This window comes from Marasmius oreades, chromosome 11 (genome assembly GCF_018924745.1).
Source record: "Marasmius oreades isolate 03SP1 chromosome 11, whole genome shotgun sequence".
Taxonomy (NCBI): domain Eukaryota; kingdom Fungi; phylum Basidiomycota; class Agaricomycetes; order Agaricales; family Marasmiaceae; genus Marasmius; species Marasmius oreades.
In genome coordinates, this window is record NC_057333.1 from 1,654,394 (window position 1) to 1,680,948 (window position 26,555).

At 44.3% G+C, this 26,555-nt stretch overlaps 10 protein-coding genes across 10 annotated transcripts; 2 read left to right on the plus strand and 8 right to left on the minus strand.

The window, feature by feature from the left end:
• Positions 1–314: 314 nt before the first annotated feature.
• Positions 315–1,392, plus strand: E1B28_003324 (uncharacterized protein). Its single transcript, XM_043160298.1, has 3 exons — positions 315–724; positions 785–1,126; positions 1,201–1,392. The coding sequence occupies exons 1-2, from the start codon at positions 609–611 to the stop codon at positions 1,122–1,124; spliced, it is 456 nt and encodes a 151-aa protein (XP_043002254.1). The 5' UTR covers positions 315–608; the 3' UTR covers positions 1,125–1,126; positions 1,201–1,392.
• A 153-nt stretch (positions 1,393–1,545) lies between these two features.
• On the minus strand, positions 1,546–3,151 carry E1B28_003325 (uncharacterized protein). The gene is made up of 4 exons (XM_043160299.1): positions 3,111–3,151; positions 2,216–3,054; positions 1,811–2,160; positions 1,546–1,743 (listed from the first exon to the last, which is right to left on the minus strand). The coding sequence occupies exons 2-3, from the start codon at positions 2,645–2,647 to the stop codon at positions 1,816–1,818; spliced, it is 777 nt and encodes a 258-aa protein (XP_043002255.1). The 5' UTR covers positions 2,648–3,054; positions 3,111–3,151; the 3' UTR covers positions 1,546–1,743; positions 1,811–1,815.
• A 508-nt stretch (positions 3,152–3,659) lies between these two features.
• On the minus strand, positions 3,660–4,185 carry E1B28_003326 (uncharacterized protein; the record flags this gene model as incomplete). The annotated part of the gene is made up of 2 exons (XM_043160300.1): positions 3,660–3,740; positions 3,808–4,185. The coding sequence occupies 2 exons, from the start codon at positions 4,183–4,185 to the stop codon at positions 3,660–3,662; spliced, it is 459 nt and encodes a 152-aa protein (XP_043002256.1).
• Positions 4,186–8,826: 4,641 nt separating this feature from the next.
• E1B28_003327 (uncharacterized protein) lies at positions 8,827–9,621 on the minus strand (the record flags this gene model as incomplete). Its single annotated transcript, XM_043160301.1, has 1 exon — positions 8,827–9,621. The coding sequence occupies one exon, from the start codon at positions 9,619–9,621 to the stop codon at positions 8,827–8,829; it is 795 nt and encodes a 264-aa protein (XP_043002257.1).
• A 25-nt stretch (positions 9,622–9,646) lies between these two features.
• On the minus strand, positions 9,647–10,061 carry E1B28_003328 (uncharacterized protein; the record flags this gene model as incomplete). The annotated part of the gene is made up of 3 exons (XM_043160302.1): positions 9,647–9,693; positions 9,752–9,931; positions 9,983–10,061. The coding sequence occupies 3 exons, from the start codon at positions 10,059–10,061 to the stop codon at positions 9,647–9,649; spliced, it is 306 nt and encodes a 101-aa protein (XP_043002258.1).
• A 2,840-nt stretch (positions 10,062–12,901) lies between these two features.
• On the plus strand, positions 12,902–14,507 carry E1B28_003329 (uncharacterized protein; the record flags this gene model as incomplete). Its single annotated transcript, XM_043160303.1, has 8 exons — positions 12,902–13,060; positions 13,116–13,275; positions 13,334–13,493; positions 13,551–13,741; positions 13,799–13,900; positions 13,951–14,094; positions 14,144–14,190; positions 14,238–14,507. The coding sequence occupies 8 exons, from the start codon at positions 12,902–12,904 to the stop codon at positions 14,505–14,507; spliced, it is 1,233 nt and encodes a 410-aa protein (XP_043002259.1).
• A 95-nt stretch (positions 14,508–14,602) lies between these two features.
• E1B28_003330 (uncharacterized protein) lies at positions 14,603–16,702 on the minus strand (the record flags this gene model as incomplete). The annotated part of the gene is made up of 7 exons (XM_043160304.1): positions 14,603–15,324; positions 15,384–15,567; positions 15,629–15,803; positions 15,853–15,905; positions 15,964–16,227; positions 16,277–16,513; positions 16,571–16,702. The coding sequence occupies 7 exons, from the start codon at positions 16,700–16,702 to the stop codon at positions 14,603–14,605; spliced, it is 1,767 nt and encodes a 588-aa protein (XP_043002260.1).
• A 536-nt stretch (positions 16,703–17,238) lies between these two features.
• Positions 17,239–22,192, minus strand: E1B28_003331 (uncharacterized protein; the record flags this gene model as incomplete). Its single annotated transcript, XM_043160305.1, has 10 exons — positions 17,239–19,163; positions 19,216–19,680; positions 19,728–19,835; positions 19,895–20,370; positions 20,421–20,854; positions 20,905–20,996; positions 21,058–21,159; positions 21,221–21,392; positions 21,442–21,806; positions 21,856–22,192. The coding sequence occupies 10 exons, from the start codon at positions 22,190–22,192 to the stop codon at positions 17,239–17,241; spliced, it is 4,476 nt and encodes a 1,491-aa protein (XP_043002261.1).
• A 759-nt stretch (positions 22,193–22,951) lies between these two features.
• E1B28_003332 (uncharacterized protein) lies at positions 22,952–23,320 on the minus strand (the record flags this gene model as incomplete). The annotated part of the gene is made up of 2 exons (XM_043160306.1): positions 22,952–23,190; positions 23,272–23,320. 2 exons carry the CDS (start codon positions 23,318–23,320, stop codon positions 22,952–22,954), a joined length of 288 nt encoding a protein of 95 aa, XP_043002262.1.
• A 201-nt stretch (positions 23,321–23,521) lies between these two features.
• E1B28_003333 (uncharacterized protein) lies at positions 23,522–25,003 on the minus strand (the record flags this gene model as incomplete). Its single annotated transcript, XM_043160307.1, has 5 exons — positions 23,522–23,795; positions 23,981–24,060; positions 24,124–24,248; positions 24,306–24,372; positions 24,704–25,003. The coding sequence occupies 5 exons, from the start codon at positions 25,001–25,003 to the stop codon at positions 23,522–23,524; spliced, it is 846 nt and encodes a 281-aa protein (XP_043002263.1).
• Positions 25,004–26,555: the final 1,552 nt, after the last annotated feature.

Here is a 26,555-nt window from a genome sequence, read left to right on the forward strand (position 1 = left end):
AGATAGCTGACATATCTGCTACTTTATATAATCACCATCTGTCTCCACATATGTTCACGATATGTAGAGTCACATGACAATGCCATAAATACTCAGCACAAATGTTTCCAGTGGTCCTCCTGCCCTACTCCTGCATACATTGACCTTTGGTAGGTAAAATATGCCATTTGGACCCATTTCCATCACAGGAGGAACAAGGGACGCCAGAATTTCCTTTGCTGGACTGTGTTACGGCATTATTACGGCATGGTCAACATATGTTCACGATATATTGAATTTATGGGATATATATAAAGTAGCACATATCTGTACAACATGGGCCGGTTTTGGTGGTGTACTTAACTTACCATCATGGCACACATCGTACGTTCGACGTGAAATCTGGACGCGTACAACGTTCACGTTGTATTTGAAGACATAGCCACCTTTTTCTCTCCCAACTTGCCTGCACCTACGGTAGATCCTATCATCTACACAGATCTCTACACACCTCCTGGACCATTGACGAAAACGACTCTTCTTCCGTTACTTTAAAGATGCTACAGGGAATTTTCCTTTGAACTCCGCTATCGTTACTTTCACCTCGCATCTCCTTTGTTTGCTGGGCTATGGCGAACCTGATCGTGCTCTACATCAACGGGTGGAGATATGGCGTGCGCGTTGATGCTAAACCGGACATCTGGCCTCTGGATGGTAACAACGAGTATATCCTTCTTGTGATAAGGTATGTCCTACAATATGATCGAGAAAATAACCACGACTTGTTAATGTATTGTATTTCAAGCGTCGCAGGATTACCGAAGATCCAGAGTCCCAGCTCATTACAGGGGGCAATAGCGGCGTTTTATGAGAACAAAAGGCGTCGCAGTCTTCTAGGATTCCTGGCTGTACAAGCCAAAACATTCGTTGGGATCACTATTTTCAGCACTGTTCCGACATTCTATAAGATTCCCATCACGTCTGATCTCCTCCGATCTATCATGACCGGCCAGTCCCCCCCCTCAGCAACCCGTTGTTACAAGCTAGTCGCTTCATTTCCGAATACCTACCAGTACGGAAAGCGCCCCTTGGAGAATGGGCGCGTGGCTCTGCAGTGTTTTGAAGCTTTGAAGTTATTCGTTTAGTAGTGAGCTTCCCATTTATGATGCGCATATAGAATCTTCTAACTCTTGTTCTTGAAAATTCATCCACAACCGCTAGTGTTGTATTGTGACCACTTGATGCTGGTGAATGGGTGATTGTCCTAGCAATCTATAAAGTCGTGCTACTCTCGACCCTCAGTAATAGATGCGTCTCTGTGCGTCTACTCTACTAGAGTCTATCTACCTAGTTTATATATTTGGTATTAGTACTTACAAGACGGCTGATCGCCTTAAGTAGAGTCTACCGGCTCCTGAGAGGGTCGATATTGCTCGGGTTGCATCAGTTTAAGTTCCGGCAGTTCCGATTATAATGTATCTGTAACTTACGCGAGTGAAGGAATAGGGCTGTACTCCGTTTATTTCCTTCAATGAACTTACAGAGTATACGGGCTTACGAATGTAGTGGTGAAACAAGAGGTTTAAAGTTATTACAGGATCGTTCTGCTTTTATACTTTACATTATAAAGAGGTTTGTCTACTAATTAAAGAACATTGCCGAGGGCTATAAGATTCTCGGGGTTTAACAGAGACCCATAGGCTATTACCGAGGTGACTCGAGAGTAGCGTTCTCATGACAAGCGCCACAACGCAATGCTAGGGCCTAGCGGTTGTGGATGGATTTTAAAGAACAAGAGTCAGAATGATTTCTATACATGTCATAAACTCACTAGTACTAAACGAAACGCTTCAAAGCTTCAAAACACTGGAGAACGATGCGCCGATTCTCCAAAGGGTGCATTCCGTTCCTGTAGGTTTTCCGAAATGGAAATGGAGTGATTAGCTTGTGAACAACGGTTTGCTGAGGGGGGAATTGGCCGGTCCTAACAGATCGGAGGAGATCAGACGTGATAGGAATCTTGTAGAATGTCGGAACAGTGCTGAAAATAGTGATCCCAACGAATGTTTTGGCCTGTGCAGCCGGGAGTCCTAGAAGACTGCGACGCCTGTCGTTCTCATGAAACGCCGCTATTGCCCCTGCGATGAGCTGGGACTCTGGATTTTCGGTACTCCTCCGACGCTTGGAATACATTAACAAGTCGTGATCACTTTCTCGAGCATATCGTACAACATACCTTGTCCTCCTGAACAAGAAGGATATACTCGTCGTCACTATCCAGAAGACAGATATCCGGCTTAGCTTCAACGCGCGCGCCACACATTATGAAGCGGATCTCTGTCTGGTGATGTAGAACACGATCAGGTTCGTCATAGCCCAACAAACCAAGGAGATGCGAGGTGAAAGTAACGATAGCAGAGCTGTAAGGAAAACTTCCTATAATATCTCCCAAGTAACGGAAGAAGAGTCGGGTAGATTTCGTCAATGGTCCAGAAGGTGTGTAGAGATCTGTGAGGATGATAGGATCTACCGTAGGCGCAGGCAAGTTGGGAGACCCGAAAAAGGTGGCCATGTCTTCAACTACAACGTGAATGTTAAACGCGTCTAGCTCGTTCTGCGTCCAGTCGCCTCCAGATTTCGCGGAACATATGATGTTTGGGATATGCATGATGATAGTGTCGAGCAAGGTGGGTGACAATAAACCTCCTATTTCACATTGAAATATGTGGGCCAGCGGGGGGCCGCTGGCGGTGCCGAGTCCGAGGTGACGAGGAAGGTTCGTTTAAATATTATTGTTATATATCCTCTTCGCTGCAATACTCAGGAGCAATGTGACAACACTAGGCAATCCTTCTGGGACAAAAGCAACCAATATTGACACGGCGGATGTCACAGTCTGGGCGGCTCTTCCTTTGTAAACCGTAGTTATTCCAACGAACGAAGAAAATGATGGCAAAGGTGATAGCGATCGCGGATATTTGGATAACGAAGCGACCGATTTCACGCGCCAACGGCGCTTCGTTGCCCTCTTCTCCTGATGTTAACTTAGTGACCTGACCTGAACATCGGGTGTAACTTGTAAGTTCCAATTAAGTGACACTCGAAGCAATAAGAGGACACAGGACACCCACCAATCAAAGTATGGTCCCCAGTTCTCGCCACAACCCCCCATCCTTCCCCATTGACCACCAAAGTTGAATTAAAAACCTATGCATGATAAGTCGATGAGCCGGGAAGCGCGAATCGATTGGGGAAAACGAACCAGATTTTCAGCCTCAACGGGTCTCGCCTTACTCCCCGTCACTAAAGGCCGTCGTTCCTGCGGTTCAGACTCGCCTGTGAGACTGCTGTTGTCGACTTTTACATCTGTGGCACTAAAAATGTCAAGATCTGCTGGTATTTTGTCTCCGACTCTCTAAGACATTTGACACTCTGTCATCAATGCATTCAGATGTGGAGAGGAAAAGGGTCGACGTACAATCAAGACAACATCGCCTTTCACGAGCCCACTCGCGGGGATGTTTCACAATGTACCATCCATAACTACATGGCAGGCAGGGGGAATCATAGGGAGGAACGACGCGAGGATAGCTTCGGGTTTTTGAACCGGATACCAGCCGATGAACTTCGTTTGATTTCGTGAGCGGTGAGTATACAGAATACCGTGGCGTACCTTAAAATCAATGCCAAGAAGGATGTACTCCAGAATAATCGGCGAGAATCAACAGGACGTTGAACATAGTCAGGAGAGGGTCGATATACTAGCAATCGTGAATCATCAGAACTGTCCAACTGATCTATCTAGTTCATATGAACAAAAGAACTGACCTTCCTAAGCGCACTCTTCTTCTTCGGCGGAGTCATATTCTTTCCATCTTTCGCTAACCTTTCGCTTGCTTCTTGTTCCAATAGCCTGAATGAGTTCCCAGGTTCCTTGGTATCTACCTCCGTGTTGAGCTGAGAACCAAGCAATTCAATAGGGAGTGTGTGTTCCGTTACGTCTATCAGCTTTTCGTCGAGATTTCTTGTTCCTTTGGCTTCGGTAAATGATTGTTCGAGATGCTCATACCCAGCTGCTGCTAATTGAAAATTCTCTGTCCTCCTGGGTGAGCGTCCGTTTAACCTCAACACCCCAGGGGTGTCTCTTCTCGGACTGTTCATGATTTTCTGGAAGAGGGTTTTGGGGAAAGGCGACAGCTCGAACATTCGTAGGAATGGTGGAAGGCATCAAGTCGCCGTGGCCATCTTGTTGATCTGGGACCCAAACTTTAGGTTGTTCGTCCGTGACTATGCAGGAGAGTGAGACAGGGAAGAAAGTCACTGTCAGATAAAGCACACTTTATTGGCAAAAAAAATAGAATTGATCATGAGAGGAACGATTGACAGAGTCCTCGGATGCATAAGGAGCAAGTGTGCGGACTTACAAATTTCACAACCGGGGATCGTGGCGGATCGTGGCGAACTGGTCAGCAGATCGGGCCGGATTTATCCCGACTCGATATCTGATCAACTCGATCGATAAGAAATTTTTTCTCTCTAGAGCCTCGCAAGTTGAAGAAGAGGCTCGATTGAAAATTGAGCAGATTCTACTGTAGCATAATATTGTGACAACATAAATCAAGAGCAACAACACTCTATCTATCTATGCTGCCTCACTACTGAAGTACTGATTCATGACATTGTTGGGATGCGTCATATCGTTGTTATGTTCATACCTAAGTCTCAATCATGTCAAAATGCAGATCAAGATAAATCTACCAAAGTCAGCCAGGTCTTATAAGAGACTATAGTATGGAAAATTTTGACATTGATCATACATCTATCATGGCGGTTGCAGTGAAAGGTGGGTCAAAAGTGGATATAAAAGGAAATATATTCTCACCCTTAAGAAGCTCAGAAAAGTTAGCAACAGCCTCGTCCTCGTACCTCGGACTCGGAAGCACGTGTATCAATGGCATAACGAGTCCCAAACCCAAAGTACTAAGACCTTACACGACATCAGAGAAAACCTACTTTACTAATTAGTACTAATTAGTAATAATTAGTAATAATCTGTACTAATCCAAAACTAATTTCTATTAATTCGTACTAATCACTAATTGACACTAATTGGCACTAATTGGCACTAATTGGGCAAAAAGTTATATGAGTTTTTCCATAAATAATCACCCAGAAAATCATACTTTATATATTAGTAGTAATTAGTAATAATTAGTAATAATCTGTACTAATCCAAAACTAATTGATACTAATCCAAAACTAATTTCTATTAATTGATACTAATCACTAATTGACACTAATTGGCACTAATTGGGCAAAAAGTTATGAGTTTTTCCATAAGTAATCACCCAAAATGGTAGAGAAAACCACACTTTATATACTAATCACTAATTGGGGCAGTTGGGGCAAAAGGTTTGCATAGGTTATTACACAGAATTGCAGGGGTAAATTAGATTTATATTAGAAGACAGTGTAGTAAGAGTTTCTGTCACTGAAGACATTTACAAAGAAAGCAGAACACTGGTCTAAAACAGTACTTGAAGTCCATTCTGATGGTACTACTAGGCCAAACTATTATTTTTCGCTTTTTTAGCATTTTTTTGCCTAGGGGGGTCAGCTGTCACTTCTAAGGTCCAAAAATTGGTAGGCAGGCTGTTATATATATCCAGAACATTCCCCCAAATTCCCTGTGATTCAATATTTGATTTGCCTTCTTTATTGAATATCTATTATTTCCAATATTTGGGCATAAAATATTTTCATTTATATTGTCACAGGGAAACATCCTATCATCAATCTGATTGTGGATTTGGATTCTGCACCCAAAAACACATACTACCACCCATCTCACCCATTTCTATCACCTACCTTACTCAGACAGTGCTGGATTGATCAGAAATTGAATCACACCAGAGTATCAATTCTGGGAGGGGTGGGAGAGCTTAGCTAACCTCATAGTCAAATTTAGAGGGTCAGGAAACCCTAGAAACCAGCCCAGGATTACACAAAATGGATCAGTTTTCATTGAAATAAATGGATATTATTTCCGATATTTTGGAATAAATTTTATTTATTTATAGTGCAGTAGGGAGATATACTATCATCAAGCTGATTGGAAATTCGAGTTCAGCACCCAAAAATACATAGTTCTACCCACCTCCAATATTTTTATCATCAACCATGGTTATACAGTGCTGAAATGGTTAAAATTCTGGCCAAACAATGATATCAATTCAGGGAGTGGTGGGAAAAAATAACTAAGGCCAGAATCAGATTCAGAGGGTCAAAGAACCCTAGAAAACATCCCAGATGAACATGGATTGAATCAGTTCTCATTAAAATACATGATATACACTGTTTTGCAACACAGTACAAGCACTATCTCTTCAAGGAGTGATGGGAACAATTAGATAAGCTCAAAATCGAATTCGGGGGGTGGAAAAACCCCCAAAACCACCCCAGAATCATCTAAATTGACCAGGAACTGATGAAATACAAGTTACCGCTTATATGGGGTACCCGCCGGTGTAACACAATCATAACTGCTAGCACCAGGTTCAATCCCGGTCTAAGGAAAATTATAAGTATAAGCACTGTTACTACTATAACCTTATTGTAACTCTTTAATAGGATATATATAAGTATATCTATTATATTTGTATGCATAGTGGACTTAGAAAAAATTTCGGACTTGAAAAATTTCGGACAAGTGTAGTTCTAATACTAATAAATGTAAGTAAGTAACTAAAATTAGTTAGGTTCTACTTCAAAATATCATAGTATAGTATACTAATAAAACAGTACGCTATGTAGTATATAGTATAGTAATAAAATAGTACACTATACAGAAGTATGTACAATTTATTTACCTACTAATGCCTACTAATTAGTATGAATTAGTATGAATTAATTTAATAACCTAGCGAATTCATACTAATTAGTACTAATTCATACTAATTGAATTAGTGCCAATTAGTATCGATTATTATTAATTAGTACTAGTTCATACTAATTAATAAATCTGGATTTTCCAGATGCCTGAACCTGAGTCTATCTACAAAAGGGTGCAGTATGTTGGTTGCCAAGAACGAGGCCCTTCAGGAATAGGTTTCTGAGGGTACGCTGGGTTGCTTTGCTTTAACATAGCCTCGACAGCAAGGATGGGCGTGAAGCCATTCGTCCCGATGTGGTGCTTGGCATCGTTGTAGAGCCGAAGAATATCTATAGGGGAAGCAGTAAAGGGCGAAGTATACCACTCAAGAGTCAACCTAATATCAGAGCTACGGGAGTAGCACCAACACCAAATCAACCCAAAAACTAGTAAACCTCCGTGTAAAGTCTATCAATAACTCTACACACCAGGAAAGATTGCAAGGGTGGACTGCTTGGCAAAGGTTACGCACAAGATCACAGTCTCAGTATCGTATGAAGTTCTTATGAAATCAATGTGTAACTGCAAGTGTAAAAACACCACAGCTACGGGATTCTAAGGTTTGTAGGGGCTCTGTTTATTGTCCAGTGGACTAAGTGGGACTATGAATTTCGTCTACAGTAAGACTAATTCGAACGATTGGAGACTATTGCCCTCGACGGACACGAACGCTAAGACCCTCGACGGATCACGAAACAGTAATCAAGACCTCGGCGGCCTACGGACGGATAGTTCTCTAGTTTTGACCTCGACAGTCTCGTATAGTTCAAATCAAATCTTATCGTTTCACTGCACAAAGACAGGGCAAATCTCTCTATTGGTGTCAAGAGCAGTTACTCACGGGCAACCCACTCAGGACTTTCCTACGCATGGGTAGTACTTTTTTATCTATGGATATATGAGCTGCTTTTATACTACTTCTACGCTAGCTTTGTAATCCTATCTCTACTTGTTTTATCTCTAAAAATAATGCACCATAGCTATGAATCCATGTGGAAGCTTATCGCTAGGGACTGCTACATGTGCAGAATCTTGTCTACGGAGCTTTTCCGTATTTGAATCATATGTTTTGGACCAATCTGGACCGTTCTTCATTCTTGTTTCAGCATGTAGAATGGACCTACATAGGCGTACCATATGGTATTTCCTGCCTACGGACCTTATCCTGCATTTCGACATTATCAAATCATATGGACTTTGTGTGTCCAAGTAGTTCCAGCATATGGATCCAGAGTTCCGAATTGCCATAGCACATGAACAGCGTGGACTCCGAGATCCGTTGTTCATTCCTGCCTGGTTCCTAGGTACTCTATCTGTGATCTGGGATCTGTATCATGTCTTTTTGTCTTTTCCTCAGATCGGGACTTGATCTACGGTCATATCAAATTTCTCCTAGTCTGTGTGGTCCAATGTCCGATTTCTTGTCAACTAAATCCCCCGTAGAAGTAGGTACTCCTAGTATGAAGGTCCTTTGACTTTGTTAAGTTCTGCTACGAACGGTTCTGTGAAGACTACAAGTCTTCTAATAGTACAATCCCTTGATATGCCAGTGCATAGTAGAATGTAGAGAGTAGAACTCAGTGAATTACCACTTAAGTCCTCTGCTCATAGTGTTCTACAGGTTTTGAATGGTCATACAGTTTTCTGACACGATCTACAGCTCTCTCTAACTGGTCTAGCTGTGCCTACGGCACATCCTACTAGCGGCACTAGCTTTAACTAGCAATTCGGGCTCACTCTAGTTCTTAATACGATAAATATCGCTCCATAGCACTGTTTTAAAGTGCAAAAAGAACCTTGTAGCATAGTCAACTAAGTCGCATTAGCGGGAAGAGAACCGCTGGCTTTATTGACAGCAAGCTCCTTTTGGCAAATGTCTACCAACGCGTTGTGGTCTTTCTCAGAAAGATTATGGATCATGGAGTAAAGAGTGGGATGAGGGATTGCCGGACGCACAGCTGGGTGACGACAAGAGTCCGCTTCAGGGGCTTATTATTGCGGGGATTGTTGACTATGGTCTCAGTGTAACTTGGGATGGCGTCTGCTGTCCTCGCCTTCGGATTCGACACGTCGGTGGTGCTCCATTTTCTAAACCCTGCAACCGAACTCATATCTGACCAACCATCCGTATCATTGATGAGATATCCGTCATGGCCAATTAGTGGACTCGACGTATCCAAAGGTACCTGATGGAAAGCGTCCTGAATCTTTGCCTCGTTCGTGCCTCCACTGCAGAACGCGATGATGTTCGTCCCAGGGTACGACTCTTTCATGGAGTCAAGGCATGTACCAAAGCCAATTGTGACCGATTGGCCACCAACTTCCAGATCCTTCACCGAATATGTGCATTTGGTGAGGCGGCCCTCGGTCCCAAGACGACGATTGATGATTTCACGGTTAGCAAACTCGTTCCAGCCGTCCGACACGACCCATCCCCCGCTGAAGTTCCAGTTGTCGGCTTCAATCAAAAGGTTGGGTATGTCTGCGACTCGAAGCTTGTAAACATACTGGACCTCATGGGGTAGTCTGTTGGACATGACGCTGATCCTGTTACACCCGACCTTCTTCTTGTCCTTGGTGACCCTGCCCGTGTCTACAACACAGCTTATGGCAAAAATAACGGTGCCTTTCACTAAGTTCAACGTGCTAAGCTCAGCCTGGATCTCCTCACGGACTGCTTTGTTGATGGCGCGATTGAGCGGGAAGTTCATGTCGAAAGAGTTGGGGTATGTCACCTCATCGGGGGCTGGCATATCCGTTCAAGGTGAATTTGGGAGTCATGACTGCAAAGGACGTGAGTTTGTATGTTCAGAGCACCGGACATATCAAGCCAATGCTCACCGCTAGTAAGGTGGTTCTTGTTATTCGTGACCATTGTCAATGCAGTTTCGGCACCTTTTCCGGGAAGTGGGGCTTTGAGCTGGGCGAATTGAGCTTTGACCCAAGTGACTCCCTCAGCCTCTATCTTGAGGAGAGCAGTGGGAGGCAGCATGACGGCGTTGAAAGTCGGCTTGGAGTTGGCTGCACAAAAATTGTCAAGACTAGAACGGAATATGGGGGGCAGGACCATACTGTTGGACATTTTGAATAATTGACCTTGGAGGGGAGTGGCTTTGACAAGGAGGAAGATTGCTTTGGGGTGAGACCACATCCAAGCCCTCTTTTTATGGATTACAGAGCAATGGAATTCAAAAAGCTCGGATTTGGGGATGAGCATCCGCTTCCCATCCAATGTGGAGTGCGGCGACTGAAGAGCGCATCGGAGAGGTGGACAGATGGTATGGTTGCTGTGAGCTGCATAGAGAGGAAGTATGCCTGTCAAAACCCTTGCGTGACTCCGGCGCGTATATTACTGTATCTAGACTCAAGACTCAGTTGAGAATGCCCCTTCGTATCGGAAGTGATCTGGACAATAGAACGCAGCTGATGAAGAAAGGGAACCGTATCTTGGAGTTTTCTTGCCCGCGAGCTAGGTTGTTATAGTCGAGCACGGCGTGATCCGGTTTAGTGTCTAACGGTCTACCAGCCCACCAGTATATTCTGTGGGAGAAACAAGATGAAACCAACAGGGATGTAAAGATTTGGTGCACCAGATATATGTAATGCTCTACAAATACACTCTGCCTTCTCCCAAGCGAAGAGAACCAGCATTTCCTGGCCTTCGAATGGGGCTGCCTTGGGATAATCTTGGTCTCTTCCCCTCTCCAGGAGCGGAAAGTCCACAAACCTTGCGTGCAAGGCTTCCGTCGACGGGGGACAGAGGAAGGAGCAGTTTATGTAGTATTGCAGTTCTGGCACGGACCTGTGTTATGTATCTGCGCCTACAGAGGTAAGTTGGTTACGTTGTTTTTTCTACAAACAAAGCACCAGTGTCACGATTATCTTCAACCCCAATGAGATTGACGTACTGTAAGGGAAATAGTTCCAAAATATGTTTCTCGCGCCAGGATTGACCACCCGAGCATGAGTAATTTCCATATGTAGCAACCATATTTACTGTGAAAATATACCTATGGAGCCCATGTAAATTACCAAACCAAGCAACAAGTACACATATAATGGAGCATAGAAATGTTCTAACTAAGCACAGATTATAGTCTAATGAAGCATGAACTTAGGTCTGATGAAGCCATTTATTTTTGTTGTATTCTAGCACCCAGAAATAAACTAATGGAGCAACTATTTCCAGATGTAGGAAGCATTATGTCTTTCTGATGGAGCACTACATAGAGGTCTGACCAAACACTGACTGAGGTTTGACGGAGCCCATGTACAGGTCTGACCAAGCCCACCTGCAGGTCTGACTGAGCCCCATGTACAGGTCTGACCAAGCCCCACCTACAGGTCTGACCCAGCACCACCTACAGGTCTGATGGAGCCCCAGGTACAGGTCTGACCCAGCACCATCTACAGGTCTGACCAAGCACCATATGACTGAGCATCAGGTACAGATCTGAGGGAGTACTACACCACTCTGACAACCACTATATAGTCCTGCATCGTGTAGATTCATCAATATTTGTTGAGTTTTATACCATTGCTAGATTTTATGCTGTCATACTCTTATTTGAGTGGAAATATCTATATGTGTACTAGTAGAGCTTTAAATTAAGCTCTGGTGAGGATGCAGTTACAGACATTATCTGCCACCAAGTACTGCTGCATCCTTACATCTTCTAAGTCCTGGGTCCCCAAAGATTATTGACAACCCTTTAGATCAAGAAGATGCAGAAATGGAAGACAAGGATCAGATTTAGGTCATCCCAAATGAAATGTGCACAATGACTGAACCAGGGTAGATATTCATGATATTTTTATATAATCTATTAGCCCCAACTATAATGTGTATATAGGACTAGTTTAAATATGTAGATACACTCCTAATGTAAATAGCTATTGATGTAGAAGATACCTCTCAAGTTGCAGATTTTGAGCATGGTTTTTCACCTGTGAGGATTAAGCGAGTTACCGAGATAAGGGCTGATGCCCACCACCATTGTAATATTCTACTTTTGGAAACTTGTTGTTTCAGTCAGTTTTACCAAAAAGGAAACACCTTCGAGTTCTTTCATCTCCATGTCAAAGATAGTTCAGACTTCAGTAAGTTAAAACAACACATTTAATGTATGACTCTGCTTATTTCTCCTGTAGCTTGATCAAGATGAGGAAGTCAGCGATACTAGAGATCGCAAATATTATAAAGGGTCAACACTACTATCGCCAAGAAAAGAAAGTCTACTTAACAATGTAAATTACAATAAGGTCAATATTCAGAATATGATTTTTGTTATTACAAAGAAACTTTTACTCAAGATTATTAATGTTAGGGTGGACGGCCAAAAAAACATCATAAAAGAAAGAAATCCTCAAAAGATGACACTCTCCATACTCCAATACAGAAAAAGAGCCGAGCTTCCTCTTTATCTCATTCTCATTCTATTTCCATTGGACTACCACCATCCCCCTCAATCTCTGGCCAGTCTATTGATGATGAGGAAGCTGATACGGTCCACTTTCTCTTGGAAAATCCTTTAATTCTTCCTGATCCTTTTGATCTTGAAAAAAATCAATCAAAAATGCCTTCTATAGGTCTCAAAGCAGTAGACCATCATAAACATCAAATTGTGGCTCATATTCATACCAATGAAGTCTACCAAAAATATGATACTTGGGTAGGTTTTTCTATTGCTATATGATCAATATTGCTCAAGATGGTTTGACATATAGAAAAATGACTATTCACCAAAGAAATATTCTATTTGTGAACAAGTCAGTATATTATTACAGGGACACCCATGTGATAGACCTCAAGATATTAGAGCTCGACCATTTAGGCTTCAATGGAACACAGCAGATCATAAACCTCCACCCCCTCTAAATTCAACACTATCAAAGCCTGTTCCAGTCTACCGTGTAGTTTACTACTGTCTAGGCAGTTGCAGTAGGCTCCCTTCTCAGAACAAACCTGGACACCAGACTGTTCCACAGATTATGGAAGAGAACAATGAGGATGACAGTAGCAGCAGCATCAGCAGCAGCAGTGATAGCAGTGATGATAGCGAGGATACCAGTGATCAAGAGACTTCTGATAAGGAAAATGAGGATAAACAGAAAAAGAAGGCTTCTTATCCCCACAAGGTTAAAATCTATGTATGTTACTTTTTTATTCTTCTATTTCTACTTACAAACTGTGATATTTCAATAGGCAGAAGTCATGTCAAATGATCTAAATACTGTCAATATTTGGTGGTTTGGAAAGCATCCTGAAGCTGCAGTTGAGCATCTTGAGATGTCCCATCATCTACGTCAAATTATATTGCAGTATAGTATGATTCAAAATATGACTACTTCTCATATTAAAAAAAGTAACTTATTTCCTGAATTCTTTTTCTGTTTTTATATACATCTAACTTTGTGTTATAGCCCTCAATCACCATTGGGACAACTATCCTCAATATCGACTGCCATTTCCTAAACAAATCAATAATATTGTTGCAAATATCCGCAGACGAGAGAGGTTAACTAATGATCCCTTGCTAGCTATCAAACAGCTGGCAATCAATAGCCCTCATCTCATTTTCAAGTATGTGGTTGTTCTCAATCTCTGAATACCACTCCTCACTTTTCTTATTATAATTAGCTATCACTATGAAATAGAGGATCCCTACTCTTTTCAAGTTGGTATTCATTGCACATATGCTATTCAGTCCCTTCTACTCTATGGATCCCGTAATGGAGTTGGACTAGACTCTTCTTGGCGAAATAAAAATGAGAATAGAGCACCAGTTACCTTTTTGATTACCTCTGATTTTCATAAACGGCTAGTCCCTGGTATGAATTTTATTTCTCTGACTTTTTTATAGTTAACTAATATGTGATTTCCAACAGGACCTGTGTATATTTCAGCAGATATAAAAACAGACACTTTGAAGCTTTTTCTGAAAACTGTAAAGAAGAATCTAGAGAATGAAGCATTAGCACTAGTCAATGGTAAGTTCTTTTATTTATTTGACTTGGTTAAATCTAGAAAGCTTTTTCAGATCTTCATAAACTGGATTCTGCTTTGGCTCCCTTTTCCAGTGATCTTATACAACAGGCTCAAGCAGTAGTGAACCAGAAATCATGGGATCCTCTTTTTTTTATGATTGACAAGTCCAAGGCAGAGAAAAATGCTCTTCAGCAAGGTGAGTTATAATATTGTATATACTAATAAAGCTTATTTTTCTTTCTCAGTTTGGTCTAAAGTTTCTATCCGTCTATGCCAGTTTCATGTCATTCAGGTATAATCTGCTTTTCTTATATAAATGAAGCTTAATTTATTTTAAAGGCACTTTTACGATGGGAGGTTGATAACGTTACAGATTCTTCAAAGCCTAAGCTCTCTCGTATTCAGAAGTTCAAATTGTGCTGGGCCTTTAGAGAACTACAACGAGCCTCTGATGAGAATGAATGGCTACAGATGAAAAAAGTCTTTGAAGCCAGAGTTGCTAGTATTTCTCCAAGCCAGGCCTCTTTAATCATACAATATTTTGAGGTTAACTGGTTTTCACAATACTGGCGAGGTAGCATTTTTGCCTTAATGTCTTTCTATTACTAATGTTAAATTCTCATTAGATATGTGGACAGACATTGGTTTACCAGAAGGACACAATAGAGACTATATTTCCACCAACAACTTTACTGAGTGTGCATTCAAAATGTTTGACCAAATATTTCTTCAGAATCGGGCCAACAAATCGTAAGCGAACTAAATGGAGAGTCCACTCTTGGGGGTGGTGGTCCATATGGTGGTAGATCGAAGTCATGCATCAACTGATCCACCTCCTGTAGTGAAGCAGAAACGCCAGAAGGTGGTGCATCATGTGGATGTGATAGAGAAGGAATTGGAGAAGGAATACTCCGTGATGGTGGATGTGATTCTGGAGGAGTACCTGGTAAGAGTGGACATGATTCAGGAGGTGGAACAGGCAAGGATGGACCTGATTCAAAAGAAACATCTGGCAAGAGTGGAAATAATTCAGGAAAAATGTTGGGCAAGAGTGGACGTGATTCAGGAGAAATATCCACAGGGGTAACATCCGGCAAGAGTGGACGTGATTCAGGAAGAATATCTGGCAAGGAGATATGTGATGGAGAACCAATACCAGGAGAGGGTGAACTACCAGAAGAGGGTAGATATGGTGGGGAGGAAACATCAGAAGAGGGTGGATGTGATGGGGAAGAAACACCAGGAGAGGATGAATGAGATGGAGAAGGAATACTAGAAAAGGATGCCACTGGTGGAACAGAAGCAAACTGTTTAGGTGGATTTTTATTGCTTTCCAATGCAGAGGGCTGTAATGTCTTCTCTTGTAGAACACTTGCAGTATCTGGTGTCTGGATTGTCTTTGGGGCAGATGACTGTAAAGATTGTTCTATAAGCAACGCAATATTAACAGAATTACAGCAGATGATAGTAAAAAAAATCAAATACTGGGAGCAAAAAACTTCAGACTTTCTTCATCAAGGAAAGTGTATTCGTTGTAGAATTGGAAGAAGGAACTCAATGCTTCATACGAAGTCTTGAGGCCCTTCACCACATCTATCAGTTCCTCCCATAGTCTATCTTCTATAGCTTGGAGAGCTGGAGGCCTGTAGTTTCCCAATGATTGCCAGATCTAACAATAAATCAACTTTAAAATCCTGTAGAATACTCAAATAAAAATAAACAGATCTTACAACCAAGAGACGCTCTCGATCAACTCTTCCTGAAGTGAGAGTTTGTTGTGTCAACAGTATTAGAGGTGAGATAGCAATTGCACAATATAATGGTTGTCGGAGATTGCTTGCGGAAATTGTGGTCTTTTTATCCAGTTCCACCTTGTCTGTATAGAGATTAACATTAAATTGTATTCTATAAAACAGCATTAGTTTGAATTTTACTAATGCTATAGTATACATACTTGGCCAATACACTTTTAAATTCAGTCTGTGATGAAGGGATGTCATCTAGCCCCTATACAATCTGCTTGTCAGCTCACCAGTTTATTTATCCATTAGTGGGACAAACTCACCAAGAAGATAAAACGCAAAAACAATGCTGCGCTAGTGAAGTTGTGAAGAGCCTGCTCCCTTGCTAGAAGTTTGTGACTCTCTCTCACTGAGCTCAACATCTCTGCAATGTTGTCCACCTGAGTCTGAATAACGTTTACTTCTGTTTGGTGGCTAGCATGCAATTGTGGAATCTGTTCTGCTTCAGAATCAATTTGAAGCTGTTTAAGATGTTGGAATGCCCGTTGTAGCATGACCTTCCATGTATAAAGCTCTTTAAGTCCTTTCTGTAGAGATAGTTAGGCCAGAAAGTTAAAATGAAGGTTTGACACGTACTACTGTTGGTGGTGGAATATAACTCCCCTGCATTGAACCAGATAAAAGCCCACTATGTTGAGTCAAAAGCCCATTCTTCCCATTCAGTACTCTTCCCACTATATCAACACATTTCAAAGCAAAAAGGATACGCAGAATATCAGGGCTGGCAGAGGAAGATTTGAAGGTTGCTAGAGAGTCAACCAAGGATGTGTTCAATGCTTCCTTAATATCCTTTCTTATTGTCTCCACTGTTACCTAGAAAAGCCAAATAATTGATTCCAGTTAAAAAACTCTAACAAATTAACCACAAACTCTGAGTTCTTCAGGAACTGTGGCCAGATTGCAAGTTGCAGGCGAATACCAGGAAAGTTGATGAACAAGTGGCCATTTGGCTGGATCCTCCATGTCTACTAGATCTATATTGCTGTGAAAGGAAAACTCCATTGTAGAAGATGAGAAAGCAGTGGCAAATTTTGGAACAAGTGATGGTGTTGACCAAAACGAAAGCTGCTTATGTCAGGCTGTGCTTACTACTTTGGGAAACATGAATGAAGGACGTCTTTTACCAAAAAGGAAAGTAGTCAGCTTTCCACAATCAAATAGAAAAATAATAAAATTTAACTTCTTTAATATATAGAGTCACTACAAGTTTATATATCTAGCACAACAGAGATATATCCATACATATTCCGCCAACATTGTGCTAAGCCAAACAACTCTACAAAACAACGATAATACCCTTGAAAATCAATCCTATCAAGAACTCCATCCTTACATAGAGAGTGCTCCAAGGTTACTGGATTGTAGTTCATCTCCTTGACCTGATCTGGCATAAACAACACTTTTATAACTCCATCCACTGATGGCAGTGCTGTGGCTGTATCCCCCATCACATGAAAATTCTGAGTTCTGGAGAGACTAGTGAACATTTGAGTTAGAATAGAAGTACAGATCATTTATAGACGTGGTAACACTATGCATTAATTCCAACGACCTTCTGCCGATCCATGTAAGTCTACAAAATGGCAATAAACAGCATCAAAAGCAGAGCCTTCAAGAATACCATCCTTACACAGAGAGTGCTCCAAGGTTAGCAGACTGTAGTTCATCTGTGCAAGCTCTGCATCCTCAAACAAGTCTTTTAGGACACTATCCACAGCAGACAGTGCTGCAGACGTCTCCTCAACACTGTCACACTGAAATCCCAAGTTCCTAAGACCCTTCAAGGCACCACCCTTCACCTCCAGCATGACTCTGGCCAATTCATCAAAGGTAGGCATTGCAATAACACCCGCTGCAGCATAATCAGCACACAGGAGATAGATGGAAAGGGATCCCATTCCTGGAAATGCGTTGACATGACGCTGGCCCCTTACTCCAGCAGGAATTGTTCCTTTGTGCAGCAAACGATACACAGTACCAAAGGCCATTTGAGTCCCAGTGAGCCATTGGGTAAGATCATGACGCTGAGCTGCTTGCCAATATCTGGTGACATTATCCACTGAGCGTGATGGGCATGGGGTGAAATATGCTTGCATATTACAAAAGTACTGCTTGGAGTGTAGTGCTTGTAATGGGATATACACTGCAAGCCAGTGTTCCAGATCATGGAAGACTCTGGGATACTCCTTGGACAAGAGAAATTGAGTATTGTGTGTGATGCCCCGATAAATCAATGCACTGAAAAATCCTTCCTTAGTCCGTAGATGTGGCACTCGATATGGGCTAGAAAATGTGGAGGAGTAGGAAAGGATATGCTTGCGTGAAGGGGCCAGGTCACGGAAAGGTAGGCGTTTGTCTGCATCTTGTACAACATACTGCACAAATTGGACCCACTCCAAAGAGGGTTGGTCTTCAACCACCGTCATGAGTTGGACGATCCCAAGATAAGGGGGCAATGTCAATGGAAGGAGTGCACGTAACTTGCAGTAGTAACGATCCAGGCTCAACTTGCCTATGATTGTGTCAGTGGCACCATACAGATCTTCGCGATCTAAGGTGTCAACTCGCCCCAAGGACTTGCCCATGCTGACAAGTAATCCTTGTACTGGATAGTTGTAGGTGGTGGAACCCAGAGCACGTGAAGACATTACCATGTCTATTTTTTGCAGAAGAATGTTTTCCTGTGAAGTTTTCAGGCAAATGTTATGTGAAGCCAGTACAGATTGTGCCCAAGTGGACAAGGACTGCATTGTAACAGGTGCATTGACAATGTCTAGCTTTGTCCATGCATGGTAGGTTCCTTCCAGCCAGAGGACTAAGGGGCCGATATGGTTTAGGAGAAGGCGAGTGAAGTGTGCACGATGCATGGAGACACGGTATGAAGCTGTGGGCCAACAAATCCAACGGAGAAGAACTCTAATGGCCAAGTGGTTAGCAGCAAGTGCATAGCATGTAGTCTGAGGATGAAGGTGTCGCAGATCAACTTGCCCTCCACCTTCTGCACCAAAAACTAGATCTGGAAAGTAATCACTTGGATCCAAGACCACAGGCCCTGTCTGAGTCTCCACCCAGAGTTTAAGTCGCTGGTACAGGCGATTGAAACCCGAACCAGGCTGAAAGAGACCTCTGATTGTATCAGAGATCCACTCACAGATCATCAAATTGATGAGCATCACACTTAAATGGATGATGTTCTGTGTGAGCTGGACGTGAACATCAAGGCTGAGGAGTGAATGATAAGACGCAGTCCATGTAGTGATAGACGCATCTGGCCTTGGTAGACATTCCTCAAGAGTACGAGGAAATTGTTGTGGCAGTTGTGAAGTAAGGTGTACCTTATTGTCAAGTTCGCGCTGCAGTAGCACAGGCGACAAGCACTCAACGAATGTATTGCACGGGAAATTTGCATAGGGAAGAGGATAGGTGGGAACCGTTGGTGCGAGGGCAGATAACTGCTGAGGTTCTACCAACAAGGTTGTTAGATTGATCACAAAGAGGGTTTTTGGAAAATGTACCACTGCGTCCCATCAAGACATTCTGGGTGTGGGCCGATATGCAGACAGTATTGGTGTGGTCTGGCTCATCACGATACAGAGGCAGAAGATCCCCAGCACAATGCCCCCCATTCCTTATACTGTGATTGTGATCGACATCCATCGCAGCACCCTCCTCACCACCCCCTTCAAGATGAACGGTGTCCCCATTTGTGTTGTATGAACCCCCCCCATCAGTACCGTGTTCATTCCCACCCGTTATCCTGGCCTCACCCTCCATGCCTTCCTGGTCTTCGCCCAGTATGTTTTCATTGTCTCCATCACCAACATAATTTCCGCTTGGCCCTGCATTATCCTCACCATGTCTGCCTTCTTCACTCCCACCATCTAACCCCGCTTCTTTGTCTCCCTGACCATCTGCATCTTCATGTTCACAGGCTGGCTTTCTGGTCCAAGGCTTGCGACGAGATGTCGATATCTTTGAAGCTGAAATTGTATTAAGAAGCAGTCTATGTGAGCACAAATTTACTAACTTGGACGTCCTCTGGCATAGGCGATATTAATGTCTAGCGCTTCTACAACCTTCTTCTTTCCCTTCCTTTGACCACCCTTTGCAACAATACCCTGAGCGCTTTCCTGCTCTATAGAATGCCAGATATGTATAAGTACCAATTTGGTGTTACAAGGGTTCAGAACTCACCAGACGCTGCTTTATGTGCTTTCAGTGCCCAGTATGGAATTGTAGAACCAACCTCACGCTTCAAATCCTCCCACTCATTAACTGCTCGAGGTATGTTCTGGTTACCAAAAGGAACGTCCGTTGGCGTATCAGAATTGAATAGAGCCGCCCAGCCCTCTGGTGTTGTTGGCAAGCGGTCGTCACTGTAAGCTGCTTTGATACCCGGAGTGACGTCCTCCCCTGACCAGCATGGACCATAAGTCCAGTTTGAATCGGCAGCCACACGTTCGTTGCCAATCCAGAAGCTGATAGACTTCAGGAACATCTCATGATCGATACGTAGAAGCAGTTGTACTTGGGATTGTTGCAAAATAGCCAACGCATAGTGATACATGGACCGACTGACTTGACGCAACAAGGATTCTGGTTCCATGTATGCAGCTCCATCAGTGGAAAGTGTGGTTGAATTGCAAAAGACATTTCCAGTGGTCGTCACCCTGAACTCATGTCAGCAATCAATCTTACAGTATAACAACCTAGAACATACCAAGGCTTTCTCATTTCTTGTGTAACAACAGCGAGGTTGTTTATCACAGGCTTTGGTAGAGCAAACAGTGCCTGTGAGGAGGTGCCTTCCAACTGGGCTCGTGCTGGATACATAACTAAGTTGATCTGGACGTGTTCAGCGGAGCCCTCTTTTTTACCACTGGTAACATATTGGGGAGGCATTCCAGTGTGTAGATACAGTCCAGAGAAAAATGTTGTGGTGTAGGCACGCACACGCCAGGCGATGCCAATCTCAACGATGAGGAAGTAGTCTGGTTCTACATCGCGGCGACTCGGCGAAAGCGATGTCAATGCTGATTTCATGGTGGGGCTGTCCCTAGGATCATTATGAGGTGCGCCAAACCGACCCAAGCTCTTTGCCAACCCCTTCTTGGCGGGTTTTGCTGCCGCTTTCCTAACTGCCCCTCCCTGACTCTGAAGGCATCGACGCTTCGTACTTGCAGAAGGCTGTTTAGAGTCCTGACTACAAGGATAGCCTTACCTTTTCGAAGGCGCTTGCTACGTCGAGTAATCGACAGGCGTTCACTTGATTCCAAGTCTGTGGATGAATCCTGGTCTGACATTTGTCGCCCAGTGGTAAACAATATGTACTCTTGAGGGGACAGAAAAGTACTCACCAGATGGGAGGATGGGAGGTGCCGCCCTCCGGTCGTCCTCAGAAGGGGATGCATTTGATTCATCTGAGCTGGACTCCCCTACCTCAAAAAGCTGATCGCCTTCTATAAACCACAACAGTTAGTCACGTAATGCCACAAGACACAAATGATATGATCTACCAACCTTCACAGTCCTTGTCGTTTGGTGTGGCCAGGTTGAGCTGTGCACGAGCAAACATGACATTGGAATCATTGCCGACGCGAGGAGCATTGACGAGCTCAGACTGGACAGCATGCTTGGCATAGATCTCAGGTTCAAATCGTTTGATACCCTGCACAGACAACTCTGCCCCTAGCTAAGTGACAGTTAATAGGAGTTTGAAAGCTGAGCAAGGAATGACATACACCTAAGATATCGGTATGCGTTCGCAAGGCAGGATCTGCCATGTCATGATTGAAGACTTTCCCCCTGGCTGCCGGAGCTTCAAGAGACCGTTGCGTCTGGTCCATTACGCCCAAAGAGTAGCATCGGGGACCAGTGACCAGTCGTATAGCACGACCTTGTCTCTCAAATGCAGTTCCTTTTGGCCCTGGTTCAACAGCATGCAATGGACCCGTAATGTCCGTTGTTAGTTTCTGCGCTCTAGCGAACAAGTCGACCCCATAATTATTGGGGCCGTTACAGTACGTGACCCAGCGATCTTCAGATCCATTGCCATACCGGTCTCGCAAGATGACTCCTTTGTCAGTGAGTGGATCGAGGAAATGAACTGTAGCTTGTTATGAGCACTAGAACAAGAGAGATGAGGGCATACATACAATAGTCGGGTAGGTCACCGGCCGTTGCTGGAGCCTTGAATGAACTCTCCATCCGCTGAAGCTTCCGAAAGTTCCCTTTAGTGAGACTTGTGACCAGCACATAAACCTGTCCCACTGCGTCAGCAGGCACCAGGTGATGATAGGGAACCTTATATAGGTCACCGATGTAAGGATGTGACTTGACACGTACCCAATCTGTCAGTATTTCTGCAGGAATGAGGTCGTTTTCGTCTGGTGTTGGTTCAGGACTGGGAGAGGTTGGAGGTGAATGTCGACTCGGCTCCGAATGGATGGGTGGATGTGGAGGCGCTTGTGCAGAGGTCCGAGTTTCAACCATGGTGTCAGAAAATCGAGATAAAAAACCGAAGTTTGAGTGATAGAAAACGATATATGGGATGCGAAAAGGGTGCCGTTCCGTCTGAATCGAGGTAGGGTTGGGGGGGGGGGGGGGGCAATGTAAAGGGTCGATATAGGGTTTGATTTAGGATTTCATACCTTTATCAGAAAGGGGTCTGTGGGCAAGGAGACCCCTTAACCCACAAGTCTCTCGATTGTCCAGAAAACGTGGCTCGACACAGGTGGGTGTTGTCTAAACGTCATACCGGTTAGAGTTGTGAGGTTTGGGAATGGTATGACGTTGATAGAGGATCTCTCACCGAAAGAAAACGTGGCTTGCAGCCGCGTCTGTCCCAAGTCTGTCCTCTCCATCACCGATCGCTCAATCATCCGTTTCAGGCACCGACAACGGAGAGACTGTTGTCCAGGTCCCGGTCCTGACCAGTTTTCAAGACTTCTCTCAGAAGTCTCGAGAACACGGCTGGGCAGCACCCACACTGACTAAACCAACCATGTCATTTCCCATGGTACAACAGGTATGGTGCCTCCCTCAGGCTACTCATAGATTGGAAGTTGACTCGAATTCAGGCTAGCCTTCGACTTCATTCTCATTCCAGTCTGTGGCCCTTGCGGAAAATGTCGTTTCGAAGAAAAAGTTTCACAATTAACAAACGTAACATTTTCGTTCGTTAAAGATTGTTTTTTGGATAGAACAGAAGGTGTCCTCCAAGGAAGGATAAGGATAACCCAACCCACCCCCTTACATCAAAGTCATCGCAACCAAAATGGTCATACCGATCATGGTGATCATCGAACTCCGAGTCGCAAGACCGACAACACTGTTGCTACCACCCGAGCCACCTGAACCAGAACCACCTGAGCCAGACCCACCACCACCAGCAGCAGCCAAAACGGACTGGTTCAAGCTGGAGTAACCAAGAGAGATCCGTAACTGCTCGTCACCCATAACGCAGCTCCGTTTGTCCATCCGAATCCCGCCTAAAAGTTTTCGATCAGACAGTCAGTGGGTGTTTTCAAGTTCGATGGAAGGGATCATGGTTACCTGAACGGTATATTCACCACCATGGCCAGCAGAGTCGAAGTCAAGGTTGGAGAATTTTTCGAACATCTAGGTAGTGCGGGGTATAGTAGGTAAGTTCGGTATTCCTCGCGAGTGAACAAGAAAGAGAGAACGAAAAAAGGAGGAAGGAAGGCATCACTGACATACCGGTATTCCCAACACTTTGTGTGACGTTCAACTCAGCGTCCGATAATCTTGGTAGAACGCCAGGCATCGATCCACCAGTAGCATGCCTGTCCATGAATATCGTCAACCTTCACCTTGCGTGGCATTCCCAATGGTGTTGACCACCGTTCCGTTCAATCTGTTGACATCCGCCCCCGAGCCAGTCGTAGTCGCGTTGGAGCTCGTCGTCACTTGTTGACCGGGGAGCTGAGACCCTTCGAGATCTAATTGTCCCGAAGGGATGAGGCTGAAACTGGATTGACCGTCTGCTGGGTTCGGTGGTGCATTACTTGTGATGTTGGAAGGAAGAGCACGAAGGGTTATGTAGTTATGCGGAGGCCAGGCATTCGGAGCATCCCTGGACCAAAGAGACAAAATTTAGACAAAGGTCAAGAAGAACTATGAGTTACTCACCGCTGCAGCCCGGTTCAACGAAAGTAGTAGGGTATGTTCCATTGCACCGGTTCATGACCAGGTTGATGGAAGTGAAGGCAGCGAAAGCCTTCTCTGGACTTCCCAACACATCATCGGGTATGATCCCACTCCAGAAAGGATAGAACGTGGCAGTAGTAAATATATGTCATTTCTGTATTGGTTTTAAGGTTGAAGTCACAGAACGCAGCCTGTTGTTCTGAACGTGAATACAAGATCCCTACGAAGGACGGTACTAAACAATATAGTCTTACCTTGTTAGAGTCCCAGAACAAGTCAAGGATACCATCCTTGAGACTCGCAGCTGCCATACGATGCCTCTCCGCTGCTGCTGTATCTGAGGATCCATGCAGATCGGCTAGGAGGAGATGATTGCGATCTGAATGAATGCTCCGTTAGTACGGTTAAATTCCGGAATGCGAGCAGTATGACGTACAGAGAATACTGTTCAAATCCACAGGGATGGTACTCCGAAGGTTCAGTTTTGTCAAGTCTGCGGTGTGCTGAGTGATGTTCGTGAGGACCTTGTTTCGGACCCAACTCCTTCTCTCGCTTCCCAACTTGACACACTCTTCCCTATCCCTATGTCACCTTTAACCCCCCGCTGGATATGCTATCCAACTGCGCCTTACTGCAGAAGATCCAGCTCAATCATTCCGACTCTTGCCAGGGACCGTACGACCGCAGGACATCACCTGGCCAGGTGGACACATGGCTATCATCTCTCTCAACCTCAAATGGATGAACAGTCGGCACAGATTTCGACTCGTTGCTCGCAAAGATCATCGTACATGCTCAGACGTTCGAGGAAACGATTCAGAGAGCCAAACGCACTTTGAGGGAGTTGCGAGTGTACAGTGTGAATGTTTGAACAGACACACAAGCCAACGTCGACTTTCCACTCCCCGTCCTTCCAAGTAACCCCACCTGCTCTCCAGCTTTAAGCGTAAACGATATGTCTTGCAGTACTTCCAGAAGCTCCGGAGCATACTTGACAGATACATTCTCGACCCGGATAAGTGTGTCGCTGTTTGCACTTGAGGATGGCCAATATCCAGGGGTACGGTTGGATTCAACGATCGCTGGGGGCTCTTGTGGAACTTCAAGGGGCGGTATCGTGGCGACAGTTTCCATATTACAGCAAGGAAGATATCCTGGAGGTCGTGTCTGCACGGTATCAGACAGGGGCCTGTGGATGTGAGCTATCTCGATCGACCGGAGAGCCCATGTCTCAGAGAGAAAACGTGGCTCAATGGCGGTGGGTGTGGTCTAAACGTCATACTGGTTATAGTGTGAGCTTCGGATACAGTATGACATAGAGCAAGGGGTCTCTCACCAACAAAAAACGTGGTTTGTAGCCGGTGGTGAACGTCTGTGGATTCCGCTGATAACTTCCACGTGCTTCTGGCTGTTATTCTGCTAGTGTCACTCAACGTCATTGAGGACATTGCGCACACCAAACGGTGTGGCAAGGTAATGGAGAGGAACGATGGACGATGGATGAGGGAGAGAGGGAGTTCCGATGCTGGTGGAGGGAGGGAGGGAGAGCCAGAGAGAGCGAGTTGAGATGCCTTGAGGGATGTTGGAAGCGCCACCATAGCGTCTCTCAACGTTGTTGAGGACATTGCACATGCCAAACGGCGTGGCAAGGTGATGGAGAGGGATGAGGGAGAGAGAGGGAGTTCCGATGCTGGAGGAGGGAGAGAGCCAGAGAGAGCGAGTTGAGGTGACTAGAGGGATGTTGGAAGCACCACCATAGCGTCTCTCAATGTCGTTGAGGACATTGCACATGCCAAACGGCGTGGCAAGGTGATGGAGAGGGACGATGGACGAGGGATGAGGGAGAGAGAGAGGGCTTAATGGGGTTCCTCGAGGTGCCGGCGGTAATGAATTTTGGGAAATCATTTCCCACACGCTTCCTCGAGGCAGATGCCGGCGGTAAGCGTTTTTGGGAAATCGTTTCCCACATGGTTCCTTGAGGTAGATGCCGACAGTAAGATTTGTGGGCCTTACTCTCATCCCTAACACTTGTGTTCTCCACAACGGTAAGTCGCCCATCCTTTTAATTTCTACTACGCTTACTCTAATTCCTAGTCATCCCTCAGCTTGCCTTCAAACATTCCGGATCTTGTCACAACGATTGTTGTGTACACTGTCCTCGAGAAATCGAGTGACACTCTTGTTCAAACAGCTCCTGTTGGTATCGGGCTGCAGGTATGTTTCGTTCACTCTTTTTATCGCATCTCCTGATATCTTTAGATTGCTCTCAACTTACATTATCCAAACCACAACTACCGTTGTGCGCAACTGGTCCTCGAGAAATCGAGAGACTGAATTTGAGAGCCTCCTTCGATGGCATTGTACGATCTTTCAGAAAAGGATCTGCTGAAGAACGTACCTCCTGAAGGTTTTCCTGGTAACGTCGATTGGTTTTTTGACAAAGGTCTCTTGACTTATCATGACTGCTAGTTGAAATATCTTATACCGACAGATGAGTCGCGTCTCTCCATTCAAGAACTTGCGAATATATCACCTCTCCCAACTGTTCTGCCATTCCCCTTCCTCCATTTGGCTCTACAAGGGATCTATATCGACGTGAAGATGGATTTTATGCGGTAGATGACCCCGCTCTTTGGCCACAACCGTTCAACCACAACAACGTGTACCTTCCATGTATTCCCCATCA

What these genes read in the sequence shown, in the direction of transcription:
- E1B28_003324 (XM_043160298.1), top strand. Translation starts at nt 609, where the DNA reads ATGGCGAACCTGATCGTGCTCTACATCAACGGGTGGAGATATGGCGTG. An exon ending in TATATCCTTCTTGTGATAAG is followed by an intron (nt 725 to 784) that starts GTATGTCCTACA and finishes TTGTATTTCAAG; the next exon opens with CGTCGCAGGATTACCGAAGA.
- E1B28_003325 (XM_043160299.1), bottom strand. Translation starts at nt 2,647, where the DNA reads ATGCATATCCCAAACATCATATGTTCCGCGAAATCTGGAGGCGACTGG. An exon ending in TTCTTGTTCAGGAGGACAAG is followed by an intron (nt 2,161 to 2,215) that starts GTATGTTGTACG and finishes ATGTATTCCAAG; the next exon opens with CGTCGGAGGAGTACCGAAAA.